Source organism: Marmota flaviventris, chromosome 5, assembly GCF_047511675.1.
Source record: "Marmota flaviventris isolate mMarFla1 chromosome 5, mMarFla1.hap1, whole genome shotgun sequence".
NCBI classification, from domain to species: Eukaryota; Metazoa; Chordata; class Mammalia; order Rodentia; family Sciuridae; genus Marmota; species Marmota flaviventris.
The window spans coordinates 109,684,048-109,698,463 of record NC_092502.1 but is presented as its reverse complement, the minus strand read 5'-3'; the positions used below and the strand labels follow the sequence as shown (position 1 = coordinate 109,698,463).

The window sequence follows — 14,416 nt, the reverse complement described above, 5'->3', positions numbered from 1 at the left end:
TTCATAAAATATGATCACAAGTTACTTTACAAATGTGATGTGCCATGAAACCAAATGAGTACTTCAAAGTTTTAAAAAGTATCTCCATCTTGATATTCAAGTTAAGGTAAAAGAGTTAGCTAACTATTTTCTGAATAGATGACCCCATAAATACCACAGTGAAAGTGAAAACATAAATACCACCTTGATATGAATAAAAAGATTTATCTGTAAGGGGAAAGGGATAATCTAAAACTCAAAGAAATAATTCCAGATTATAATATTAGGTATGTTTGAAGTAAACACAAAATTATTTCTCTAACATGCAAATTAAATGATTTCTAAAAATTGGAAGAACGCTGGAAAGTGCAAGTAGAATGCACATATGAGGTATTGTTATCTCACCCTACAGTATTTGTAAACTGGAGAGTAGAGGATACGTCACACACTGAACACCCTGCTGGTTAGGCTATTGTAAATAGCTTCAAACACCCCATCCAAAAACAGTCTTAACAGAATCAAGTCTGAGAAAGAGAATGTACACACATCCTAACTATCACCTGGCAATGAGTGCATTCCAGCTGACTTGATTGAAATCACCTGCTTAAGTTTTTGTTTGGTGTATTTCTAACAGAAGTAGCTGAGGTCATAGTAAGTGACCTCATAGGAGCTGAGAGACATACCCAGAAGCCCCCTGGGCATCATTTTCTCTCTCCAGACAGCTAAGGGGGAATTTCCATATGTACAAAGATTACTAAACTTTAGGCCATGACCCACTTCTTTGAATCAAAGTGTGATATTATATTTGAGATGGTGGATGAAGTATTCTACAAAGAATGGTCCCTGCCAAATTTAAAAAGCAAAATCTCAAATAAGAAAACTTCCTTGTCTAGGCTACATGGTTAAAATAATATTTCTTTATGGCTCTACAGGGGAAAAGTGAGCTTTTCATCAAGAAATCAACAGAGCAGCCAGGCATGGTGGCACATGCCTGTAATCCCAGCAGCTTGGGAAGCTGAGGCAAGAGGATCACAAGTTCAAAGCCAGCCTCAGCAAAAAATCGAGGTAGTAAGCAATTCAGTGAGACCTGTCTCTAAATAAAACACAAAATAGGGGTGGGGATGTGGCTCAGTGGTTAAGTGCCCTTGAGTTCAATCCCTGATACCAAAATATATATATATATATATATATATATCATCAGAGCATATATGTTTGAGGAAATGCATTTAAAGCTTCTCCACTGAATTTACCTTCCACATTTAGCAATTTCCATTAGCTGATCCACATCACCAGTGACACACAGAATTAGAACTTGGACCATGTGGCAGCAGAGTGGTGGGAGGTGGTAGGGGAAGAGGAATGTACCTTTATAATACCCATGAAAAATTCTCAGTTCTTTCAGATTATTTAATTATATTGTGTAACCATTGTCTGATCACAGTGGCATATTTTTTAACTAGCTTTTAAAGTAAGTATCTAAACATATAACCTCAAATGCAAAGCTTCAGGAATTTTAAATAAAAATACCTCTTTTCAACAAAGGGGTAAAAACATCAAACCACATTACACATAAATTCCAAATTCTCGAAAGGAAATAATATCTGAAATAACTTCTCTGGTTATAGCATACCATAAGTAGACAAGATGCTTTATGACAAGATGCTTTAAGGAAATATAAGAATGGCCATGTGCTCTGTTCTATGCAGAATAACTTAGTAGTGAAGGTTAAATGAAAGTCAAAACAATCAACAGATTTCTGTTACAAATAATAGCCACCTAAAAAAGGGCTCTGTCCTTTTTTAAAAAATAGACTTTTAGATGTTGAAGGACCTTTACTTTGTTCATTTATTTATATGCAATGCTGAAAATTGAACCCAGTGCCTCATATATGCTAGGCTAGCGCTCTACCACTGAGACAAAACCCCAGCTTCTGCCTTTTTAAGTTATACGAACACCATTTGTTTTTCTTTTCCTGGTAAAGCAAAGGTTCTAGTTGACATCTGAAATTGACATTGACATTTCCCTTATTATCATCAGTGTGAAGAAAAAAAAGAGCAGAGTTACAATTGTTCAGCACTAAACTTTGGGTAAGCACCACATGCTGGGGTTTCTTAAAGAAGATGTAGACTCCAGGTATTCCCCCAAAAAATTGGAAGGAAAGTTAGGAAACAAAGATGAGACCTCATTCTTTGTTTTGCCTACCAAAAGAAAGCAGTCCTACCCCTTGGGTAGCATTAGCTATACTACCCAAACCAATACAGCAGAAGATTCAGAGTGCAGAGGTGGGGTCCAAGAAGTACAAAGAGAGCCAGGGGACTAAGCTCTACAGCAATATGCACACACAGGAGTTCTCCCCCAGCTCCACCCCCTTGATATTGAACATCTGCTCAAATGAATGCTTCCCTCTTGACTCACATCTGGCAAAGCCACAAGCTCCCAAGCCAACACATAAGAAAATAAATAGCTAAGTGGGCTGTAAATGAGGCATCTGATTGTAGACTTTCAAATGCCTTGTAGACAGGAAATGAGGAGGCAACAGAAAGCTGTGAAGTACTAAAAGAGGAAACTCAGATGTGTTTCTACAACTTGAAAAGGACAAAATTAAGAAAGTATCTAAGAATCAGTGTCACAGCTGTACATCCATGGAACACTCTGTCAAGGCAGCACACCTGAGTCCTGTTTTCTAGTAGGACTCTTCAGAGAGAAGATATTTTTAAAAAATAAACTGGACTTGATTTTTGTCATAGTGCTCATAGGAGATAGCAAAGAAAACTACGCAAATGCAATTAACTAACAAAGTCATGTGCTTTATCTCAAGCACGATTTTAATATTTCAAAGTTAGATACAGCATTAGAAGTCCAGACTTGAGATCTTACCTAAATGCATTACAGGAAAACTTTGTAGATTGCAAGAGCAGTTTCCGCTTGCTCCATCAGCAAGCTTAGAACAAGTGAGTTAACAAAAGTCGAAGCTGGGGATGAAGAGAAGTCAATGATTCTAGCAATTCTAATGCACAGTTGCTACCAAATTAAAGATCTTAAAAGCCTCCCCCCCCCAAAAAAAAAGATGGTGTTGGTTTGTTTTTTATGATGGAAAAGAGAGTTTAAAGCTTATAGTTATCATTCATACTATAGAAAAGCAATGAATATGCTGACAGATGAAATTGCGCAGCTCCTCACTTTTCACTGTTTTTATAAGAAAGAGTCAAATGCCAAGGAAGTAAGTATATGCTCAAGAAAGCATGTTTCAGGGCATATCTTCTTGAGGTTGGTCCATTTTCATGCTAGCAGCTCTTAATTTTAGAAACACAGCAAATTACCATGATTTATGATCATAAAGTTAGAGTACATTTTAATTTCTTCCTTCCTAGGACAGAAAGTATGTCAAATTTCAAGAATGTCCAAATGAAAGGTCAAAATAAAGTTGAGTGCTTTAAAAAGTCAAGTTACAGAGTAATCTTGCCTAGATAAGAAAATAATAAGGACTTCTATTTATGTATTTTTACCCTATCCTTTTGTGTCTTTTGTGTATGCCTTGGAATGTTTATAATATGTCGGTATAGCAGTACAGGCCTAACATCTGTATAAAAATAAATGCATACATATTAAGGGAATGTGTTCTTATAAACTTCCATAAACAAAAACTTGTAACTCTAATCTAGGGAATTAAATTATTTAGGCACCCTGTTTTACCACTAAGGTAGAGAAGGAAAGTATCTCATACTTACGATCATTTTCTTCTTGAATCTCAATATTAATCATATCAATGCAATTCTGAATTTCATTCCAGCTCAAGTTATCTTGCCCTTGGGATAAGGCTTCTAGTTTAATGGAGAGTAGTGCATTGGCGTAACTGTGAAAGAGAAAATGATGATACTAATCATTCATTCATTCTTTGCTCATATTACATCTTAAATTTGACATCTATTGCCAAGTGTAGATGTTATGAGGTCAGATAAAGAGTAGAAGGGCAAATAAAACTGTCTTGTGCCACTCTGTCAGCATCCACTAAACTCACTTATACTATTGATGTTTTGCTTAAAAGTAGTTTTATGTTTACAAAGAATTCTGTTTAATGAAAGTTCCTCAAAATCCAATCTGAGGGCTGGGGTTGTGGCTCAGTGGTAGAGTGCTCGCCTAGCACATGCAAGGCCCTGGGTTTGATCTTCAGCACCACATAAAAATACATAAGTAAAATAAAGGTGTGTGTCCAACTACAACTAAAAAATAAATAAATATTTTTAAAAATCCAATCTGACACCTAACTCAAGCAAAACTGTAAGTTCTCAGTTCTGTGAACTAATAATTACAATATTTTTTTAAACTCAATTTCTCCCGATTACATGTCTTGGTTCTGCTCAGTCTCTGAACTGTAATAAAATCCAAAGCTACCATGGCTATTTTCTTATTCTTTATAAAAGCCAAGCTTTTCCATTGTGACTGTTATATAGGTGGGCTGCCTTGAGACCTAACATGAAGAAAGAAAGAAAGAAAGAAAGAAAGAAAGAAAGAAAGAAAGAAAGAAAGAAAGAAAGAAAGAAAGAAAGAAAGAAAGAAAGAAAGAAAGAAAGAAAGAAAGAAAGAAAGAAAGAAAGAAAGAAAGAAAGAAAGAAAGGAAGGAAACCATTATCCATTTCCAGGAATCTTGCTTAAGAACCAATATTTTCCACCGTATATTTTCTTGAAGAAATTGCACATGAATTGAACCAGAATATCCTAAAAATTCCTTGTCACCTGTCCATTACTCCAATTGCTCCACAGCAGCAGCTCAAAACTCTATGTCCCTTCATTACCAAGGCACTCAGACATTATTTCTGACCCTTGATTCTCCTCACTGTACACTGCTTCTGGAAAATAGGCTTGAGTTGATTTTTTTTTCTTGTCTAGGGAAATTTTAGGACAAAACTTATTCATATTGATATATTACTAAGAAACTCTTTTCTTTGTAGTCAATTTTATCCTTTAAACATTATAGAATCAATGTTATTCCACTTGCTAACATGAACTAGTTAGCTGAAACCAAATAAATTCCAGAGTTAGTTTGTTTTTGTATCTTTACACCAGGAAAATGAAAACCCCTTCTCTATGTACATAGAGATTCATTTGCAGTTCACTACTGACTTGCTTGAGGTATTTGCTAACTACCAGCAGAGGTTGAAAGAAGTAACACATTGAGTCTAAAACTGTTTTCCAGGTTGTGACAAATTTTCTCAAAGTTCTATATGTTTTAAGGAAACACGAAAGAATCTTCCCCAAAATAGCTTGAGAAAAAAAATCTTCAAAATAGGAAATGATAATGACAATTCATTTTCTGTATGAACGAAGTCTTCCCAAATACAGGCTGAAACTGGCTAAACGCTAAATGCTCTGTGTGAGATTTTTACCTTTTCAAGAATTTAAAACCTAAGAAACACTCTACTACTCTAATATCTAATAAATAACACCGACTCCCATAACAATTAAGATAATCAGTAGCTTATACTGGCTAACATCCCTTGAAGACAGGAACCATCTATAAGAAAATGCAAAGTGATTCACACACTAATGTCTAAGTCATGATCCAACAGGAGTATAGTGAGAAAGCTTAGGATGAACACAGAAAAAGACCCACAAACACTCATCATCTCTTTAGAAATAAATACCAACAAGCCAAGAGAAAAGACTATAGGGGAAACCCAACTGCTGGGAGCCATTAGCCAAGTAGGTATGACAATTTCCTTGCCAGCGTACCCCATGTTGCTTAGTGGAAGGACTTGTGGAAATAGGACATTTTGCAGTGACATTGCATGTAGGTGACCTTGCTCAAGGACCAGGGCGGATCCGGGTTTAGGGTGTTCCTGGTTTAGGATAATCGGGTTTAGGGCATTCCAGGTTTAAGGTTATTCCTGCTGGGAATAGGGCGTATCCTGCTGCCTGAGTTCCCCTTCAGTTCTCACGGGATTCAGACAGTATTTTTGGGGAGACAGAAGCCCAGTGGGGGTGGATTTGGGCAAAGAACGTGGATTTCCCCAGAACGTGATTGTAGACGGCTGGTGTGAGTTCGGGAATAAAGAGTTGCTGTTTGAATCTACAAGCTGTGTGGTGGCTCGTGATTTTGTGCCCAGCCAGACTGCGGCACCCAACAGAGCTCAACAGGCTTTTCCAAATGTGTAGTCGTCTCCAGGACTGAAATAATCAACCTTGGGAACCATTCTGTAGTCTGCTGACACAGTTTGAGGTCCTTCATCTCCGAGCTCTCTTCCCGTTCTGCCATAGATGGACAAGTAAGGCTATAGATCTAAAAGACCTTGGAAGCTCTGAGAAGACTAGCAATCCAATGTAGTTCAGCAGATTTTTATTAAGCACTTATTACATGCAAAATATGTGAAGGACACTAGAGGGAGATTAGGAGGAACAAGAGGAACCATTCAGACCAGGGGGCAAGGAGACAAAATTTCAAAACAGGTATAAGGACAGAGCACAGGGCTGCCATTGTGGCTCAGTGGCAGAGTACTTGCCTTGCACATGTGAGGTATTGGATTCGATCTCAGCACCACATAAAAATAAATAAATAAAATATAGGTCTAAAAATACAATAACATTATTCCAAAAAACAAAACAAAATAAAACAAAACAGAGCACAGTAAAGGCCACAGAAGTACAGAAAATGCCAAAGATTAGATACGATAGGATTCAAAGGAAGGATAAGTGGAAGAGAATTCTTATTGGTGGAACACCTTCCCTGGGACAGACCCTAAACTAGGCACTTAATCCTCAAAACAGTTATGCAGATGCAGAGTAGGATTTTCGTTGTTGCTGTTATTTTGTTTTGTGCTTTATAAATGGAAAAAAAAAAAAAAGAAGAAGAAGAAAAGAAAGGACTCAGCTAGGGAGGTGCGACACAGATATTTTGGCTCCAAGGCTTATATTCCTTTAACCAGATCATGCTAGTTCCCAGAAGAAAGCACTTAGCTGGGATGAGAAGCACGGAAACAATTCACAGAAGTATCATCTACAGTAGGCAAGGCTCCAATATTATGTTGAGCAAAGTGGGATGAAGATACTAAATTTTTGTTGGTGAAAGGAGCATGAACAGGTATAGACAGGAAAAAAAAAAAAAATCCATGGAGTGGTTGGATCCAGTTTGGCTAAAGTGCAAAATAGGACTAGAAATGTAGCTGGAGCTAATGTCAGAACAATATGTTTGGAGTATGGGGTTCCTAGATGAGAACAGAGAACAATTAAACACAGAAACAGTTAACCTGGAGTCAAGGCTAACCCATATGTCACTTTTGTGAGAATTAAACAAAAGAATCTCTGGGAAAATACAATTATAGGAGTGGAAGCCACGGTGAAGAGGGAGACTATGCAAGGCTTCATCAAGGTGGGCCTGCCCAGCACCCCTGTGCTGTGAATCTGTACAACCATAAGGAGTGGCCCTATGGAGCAGTGCTTTTCAAACTTGATAACCTGAAATCCCTGGTTTCTAAGAACCCAGGTTGATATTGAAAGTGAAATACTCAGGCTGTGGAAGATCACTTGGGGATAATGTGACAATTAATACAAGAACAAAAGTGGACCTTGAAATCTCATGCTGGTACTGGGTCATAGAGGTAGTTGTCCAGGTGATCCAGAATGTACTTAAATAAAAATGTAAAAATCATCAAAATATACACATTTCAAATGTTTCTCCTACAAACCACTTAGACTCTGTATCTGTAGGTCCTGATTGAAATCAATAGGTATTTCTGTCCTTTGGATGAGTGTCCCCCAAAGGTTCATGTGTTAAAGACTTGGTCCCTAGTGTGACTCTTGTGAGGAGGAGCCTAGCGGGAGATCCTTAGGTCTTTGTAGGTATACCACTAGGTGGGACTGTAGGGCTCCGTTATTTTTCTTTCTTTGCTTTTTGGCTCATGAGGTGAGCTATTCTGTCCACCATGTGCTTCCACCACGATATGCTGCTACCCAAAGCCATGAGGCCACTTGAATATAGACTAGAAACTCCAGAACTGTGAGTTATGACATACCTTGCCTCTTTTTAAGTTAATCATTTCAGGTATTTTGTTGTAGTCACACAAAACTGACTAATACAGGTACAAACATAGTTCTCAAATGCAGTGGGTACCACTTCCTTATGGGGTGTTTGTAAATGGAGAGGGGGTTATGCTCATCAAAATGAATGACTGGGTAGGTGGGGACTACTTTCATTTAAAGGGCAGTGGCTGGGCTGCTAAATATATATGGAACAGTCCTGACAATTATGCACCAAGATGCATCAACAGACTGTAGCTTCACAAGGGAGAGACCAGCTTTGCATTCTGTTCCAGAACCAAGAGTGATTGAAGCCTTGTTAGGTAAGAATGAATGGTGAAGGCTGAGGCTGTGGCTCAGTGTCAGAACACTCACCTAGCCCGTATGAGGCACTGGGTTTGATCCTCAGCACCACATAAAAAATATATATATAAAATAAAGATATTGTATGTATGTATGTATGTATGTATCTATCTATCTATTGAGAATGATGAATGGATGGAAGAGAAAAGAGGTGGGAACTGTGGTGGTTATTACAAAACAAAGTGAGAAACATAAAGGTTAAATAAGGGTGGTTGTTGGGAGCAGAAATGTTTTGCAGCGGCATCCTGATACAATTTAACTACAGAGACCAGAAGGGAGCAGGCTCTTCACAGCACAATGTAGCTCGAGGTTTCTAAGCTCGGAAAAGAGGTTGATGCCATTAATGGGAACAGTGGAGGCAGAAATAAATTACCTTGGAAACAAACTCTGGGGAGTTATATGAACCAGATGGTTTAACAAAAGTAGAATAAGAACATTAGTTTCTCCAGGAAAACTAAAAACAAGGAAAATTCATTGTCTTCCCAGTACTTTTTGGTCATTTTGTTTGTACACAAGTGGTCAAACACCACTTGCTTAAAATCTAAGAAGTCTCTGATTTTTTTTGTTGTTGTTGTTGTTTCCTCTTTTTCTGTTTACTGTATATTACCCAAGACAATTAGCCAATCTACAGATTAAAGTAGTCCTGGAAACAGTATCTGAAAAGGCTTTTGTCAAGATCTAAGCAGACATCTCCCTCTGGTGGTCACAAAAATCCAGGGTTCCCTCATTTTTAACTCAAGTTTTTGTCTTACTGAGTCTCTAATCTGAGGGCTCAGTGTGTTAGTATTTATGAGGCCCTCGGTTCAAATCCCTGCACCAAAAAGAAAACAAACAACAAAAAGAATCTTAAATTCTGGCTCTTTAGATTTTAATTTTCTCTTTAGATCTACTATAGTGTTTTATTATAATATCAGTTGTACCATCTAGAAGTATATTTCAGGAACACGAAATGAAAGACACTAAATTGAGGTTGTTACTCACTACCACGACCCATTGCAGGCTCAGGATTCCCCTGACTTAATAATAGAAAAAGTGGGGTATGGTCCTGTCCAACTTTGAGGCCATAACTCCAGGTTCAGTTTCCTTACCAGTGAATTGAAAAATTAGTGGAGTAGATGATTATTAGTTTGCTTCCAACTCTTCTACAATCTACTATCTCCAAGAAGCCCTTAAGGTATGTTTTCAATGATTCCTCTATTTTTAGCCCATTACATAACCTGTCAATGACCAGTCATTAATTGCCTCAAGATGATCATTTTAAAATTTATTTTATTCCCCCAAAGAACACAGTGATACACACTTCTCATTCCAGCAACTCCAGAAGCTGAGACAGGAGGATTGCAGATTCTAGATCTGTCTCAAAAAAAAAAAAAAAATAAAAAAATAAAAGAACTGGGTAAAAGCTCCCTTGGGTTCAATCCCTAGTACCAAAAGAAAAAAGAAAAAAAGGAAGAAGGAGGCCTCTAATAAGAATAACTCTTCAAACAGAGTAGACTAGCTCTCAAGAAACATGAGCGTGGTATATGGATTTTTCCACCAAGGAACAAATTCTTAATTTATGCTATCTGCCAAACACAAATTTCTGCATTGAAAGAGGATTTGGAAAATGTTCCTTACCGTTCCACACATGCCTCATCCAGATTGTTGAAGCCTGCTGTGGGGCTTCTGAGTTGATTCTGCACAGACACAAGATCATTGCTCTCCAAGGCCTGGTTTAGTAAAGCAACAGCAGACAACATTTCCACCGCAAACAAGAGGTCCTCATGGGCCAAATAGTTCTGTTGGCAAACACACAGCAATGTAAGGTCCTCAAATTATAGGATGTGATAGGGTGTAGCATGCACACTGCAAATAACAATGAAAAGGCAAAGATTTTGACAGCCCAGCTGAGAAGTCATTGACTACCTACTTCTCATTGGCTTTAAAGAATAGATAAATGGCTCCTAGGTTTTCCTTAGATGATCATTTGGGGGGCTGCATTAATTATGACCAACAGTTATAATTCCAGAAATATCTGCATTTCCAAGGTTGATACCTACTCTCAGCTGTATTGGCTGTGTATAGGTTCAGTCTAACCTTATAATTAATTCAAGGTTTAGACTGAGAGTCCCCTGCAAGATTTTAGCACAATTAATGATTATTAGTTTGAATTAAGGGTAAAAGAAAAGAGGGGAGAATCTCAACTAAACATTATAACTCCAGAAAAATAAATCAAGATCTTTAATTAAGTCAACAAAATTGTTTCTAATTCCAAAAAAGCAAGATTAAGTAACATTTTTATAAATTGGGTAGAACCATTAAAATATACTACAAAGTCTTGCTATCTGAAGAAATTTGAGGTAAATATTTCATAAAACTAGTAAGGATCAACAGATTTATGATTTTGAGGCCACAACTCCAGATTATGACCTCAAACTTATAAATCTAGATTTATAAATCTTATAAATAATTTATAATCTAGATTTGAAAAACATATATCTTATTTAAAAAACATATATCTTAGATTCAGAACATCCTTCCCCTTCAATATTTTTTTCCATTTACCCATCTTATACCACTTCGTTCCAACTTTAAAAGGGATATTTCTTTTATTATATGAAAGGAACACAAGGAAGAACTTGGAAAACAATTACCAAAAAAGCTGATATACATCTTTATCTTTAGGATATTATATGTTAGATCATTGCTAAAAACAAAGGGGGACAGTAAAACACATCCCTTAATGCCCTTAATTTCTGTTCACAAAAATCTTACATATTAAGGGAATAATGAGAGCAAGTCTGGGCTGGAAAATCCTTATACATATAATCTCAAAGTACAATGGCTTTTTCTATGCACACTGGGAGCTAGGGCAAGTTAGTGTTATCTGTAGAAAACTACTTTCTTGCACGTACACCAGGACAGTTGCTCCTTGGGATCCTGCCAGGCAGAGCAAACTAACTAAGCCAATGCTGGTGATGTCACTGTTTGGGCAGCCTAACATATAAAACCCCTTTCTAATTCGGGACAGGCACAGATTTGAGGGCACCGTGGAAAGGATACATGTCACTAATTCAATTGGCCACCACTAAACAAAACACTGCGAGGGAGAGGAGGCACTGCTTGGCAGAGCACCATGAGAGATGGAGGTGCTATCTGTCAGCCTATGTCTTCTGAACTCTCCTTGGAACTGTCACTGATCTCTTGAAAGCTTTCCCCAACAAATCATATGTCTCCCATGATGTTCTGAGGCACTTTCTTTGGCCTGTCTGCAATCTACCCCACTCTCACGACTTAATTAGACTGTGAACAAGACGTGTGTATAATGTAATATTTATATACAAATGCATTATTATAACTTTGTGGATCTCCACAGAAATATTGAAGCAAAGCAATTTCAGAGTAACAAAGCAAAATTTTACCTTCTAAAGCCACTTGGAAGAGGTTATCATACAAAGCATGTAAGTAAATTTTATCTAAATACCTGAACTACAGGCTTACTGCCTAAGTTATCTGCACAAGATTGCAAGTAAAGAGCAGAATGAAACCTTTGCCAATTTACCTCCTCTACTTCTTCCAGTGCACAGTTCATGAATATCTAAAGTAGGATATAGCAAGGATGAGGAAAACACAAGAAGAAATGTGGCTGGATGACCACCTGGGGATAAATGACTGAGCTATAATATAATATAATTATAGCTATAATATAACTGACTGTGAGCTTCAAAGTTAGACAAGTGCAAGAGAAAAATGAATGAAAAAAACCTAAATGTAATTTAAGAAAACAACCTATTTTTGCCTTTATCATAAAATATTGTATTTTTATTTAGAAAAAAGAAAGTCTTGATTATCAAATATAAGAAAATAAATCCAATCACCCAAACTCTTTAAGCTACACACTTTTCATTTTTAATTCATGTATTCATTTATACAGGTTTTGTACTTCTTGCTTTATTTTCTGATTACAAAAAAAATATAATGCAATATATTTTAGATTCAAGGCATTTTCCCCTCCCACTTAGTGTGGGTTTTTTTTCTGATCATTGTAATTTTTATTGGTTGCATGGTATTTCTAGAATATGGAAGTACCAAAAATTAAGCAATCTGTTATTGAACATGTGGTTAGTTTCCTGTTTCTCAATATTATAAACAATGCTGTGAAATAGTCTCATGGTTAAAACTTTTTCATTCATATTAGGCTCATTTTCTAGAATATAATGGTCCAGACCAGGGGCCTTTGATGTACATTACCCTCCAGAAAGATTGTACCATTCACACTCCTATTAGTTATTTAGGAAATGCCCACTGCCCCACATTTATACCTACATTGGGTTAAATCCTTCTAATAAAAGCCAGGAGTGATGGCACAGGCCTTTAATCCTGGCAACTCAGGAGACTTGCAAGTTCAAAGCCAGTCTCAGCAACTTAGCAAGGCCCTGAGCAACTCAGCAAGACCCTGTCTCTAGATAAAAAAAATAAAAAGGGCTGGGATGGGGTTCAGTGGTAAAGTCCCTTATGTTCAATCCCTGGTATTATTTTTTTTAAAGCCCTCTAATATACTAGTATGTAATCTAATCTTAAAAAAAAAAAAAAATATATATATATATATATATATATATTTACTTCTGAGCTTCAACTTCTCATGTGTTTGCTATTTGTATATTTGTTGTCTTGTGAATTGCTTGTTAATGCTATAATATAACTGACTGTGTTGATCTTTTGTGTGTGTGTGTGTGTGTGTGTGTATGAGTGCTAATTCTGATTTTTAAGATCCAATCACTAATCTTCTGTTTTTCCTTAGAATTTTTAAGTTCTCTTTCCCTTTTTTTTTTTTTTTTTTTTTTTTTTTGTGTGTGTGTGTGTTAGAGATTAATTTAAGGGCCTCACACATAAAACATTTAACCTAGTGTTGTAGAAATTTGACAGATGTTATATGTAGTGAACCAACACTTTCTGAACAATGGTTAAACAGTTGTAAGGATGCCTATTTTTTTTTTTTTTTTTAAATATGGCTCTCTCCTATGGAAAATTTTTGGTTCTGCTTCTAGAACTTTAAAGCATTCTGCTCCCCTACTTGGCTCATAGAAATACTAATAAACATGCTCTTAAGGTAAACTTATGTGAATACCACGGTTGAACCCTATTAGCATGTGAAAGAAAAAAAAAACTAAAGCCATGGTGTTAATGTTCTTTGCTGTACATTTCTAGAAATGTTTTAGAGCTAGCTTATTTTTCTATAGCAAAAACATTACATATTTTAAAAACACTTCAGTATAATTAAAAAATTATCTAAATTTCTTCCAAAAAATAACACAGAACTGAAACAACCTGTTTTTATGTGTATTTGTGTAGACCATTCTCTGAATTTCCAACTAGGCTCTTAGAATCTTCTCATAGTCTAAAGCAAGAGTTAAAGAGGAGGGAAGGCTAGGGATCTGCACAGGTGGGTCATGAGGCTGGAGATGAGTGTGAGAGACTCTCCCCTCCCCACCCTCTCCCTTCTTTCCTCAGTTGCTTTCTTTATGTGCATACAGTCTCTTGGGACTCACCATGGTGTTCTGTTTCTGGAGGTTGAGGAGTTCATTCTGATACATAGTAGCAGCAAAGGGATAGACCTCAGGCAGCTGGGCCTCCGGTTTCTTCAGTGCAAGCAGTGTATTTGCAGGGTCACCTTCCCGAATGACAGCATTGATGTGGTCCACGGCAGCCAATCCTGAGGATGGGTTCACATGGCTCCTTCAGAATAATTGTCGTCCCCCACACCCCTGCCCAACCCAGCCAGCCTTTCTTCCCAAGAACTATAAGCAGTTAGTTTCTAAGAACTCTGAAGAGCTGCAGATAGGGCACAGGCAAAACCCTGGAAAGCCAACTCAGTAATATAAGTCAGCCCAATCCTTGGAGTCAGTCCCTAGAAGAACCTCACTCAGCTTTGATGGAACTGGGGCTACAGGATCATTCCTGCCTAGTATGACTTCCTTTCAAAATCCTTGCTTTTGGGACTAGCTCTGGTCCCCTCCTCTTCAATGATACCTTCAAACTGTTTCAGTCCCTGAGGATTTCTCACCTTGTAAACTCCCTCAGCTAT

General features: G+C 37.2%; 1 protein-coding gene across 1 annotated transcript in view; it reads right to left on the bottom strand.

The window, feature by feature from the left end:
- Positions 1-14,416, bottom strand: part of Iqgap2 (IQ motif containing GTPase activating protein 2) — a 296,887-nt gene that overhangs the window by 97,324 nt on the left and 185,147 nt on the right. The window contains exons 10-12 of the mRNA XM_027927746.2: positions 13,881-14,044; positions 9,970-10,130; positions 3,708-3,832 (exon numbers count right to left, since the gene is read on the bottom strand). Coding sequence (XP_027783547.2) covers positions 3,708-3,832; positions 9,970-10,130; positions 13,881-14,044 — 450 coding nt within the window. The remainder of the gene's footprint in view (positions 1-3,707; positions 3,833-9,969; positions 10,131-13,880; positions 14,045-14,416) is intronic.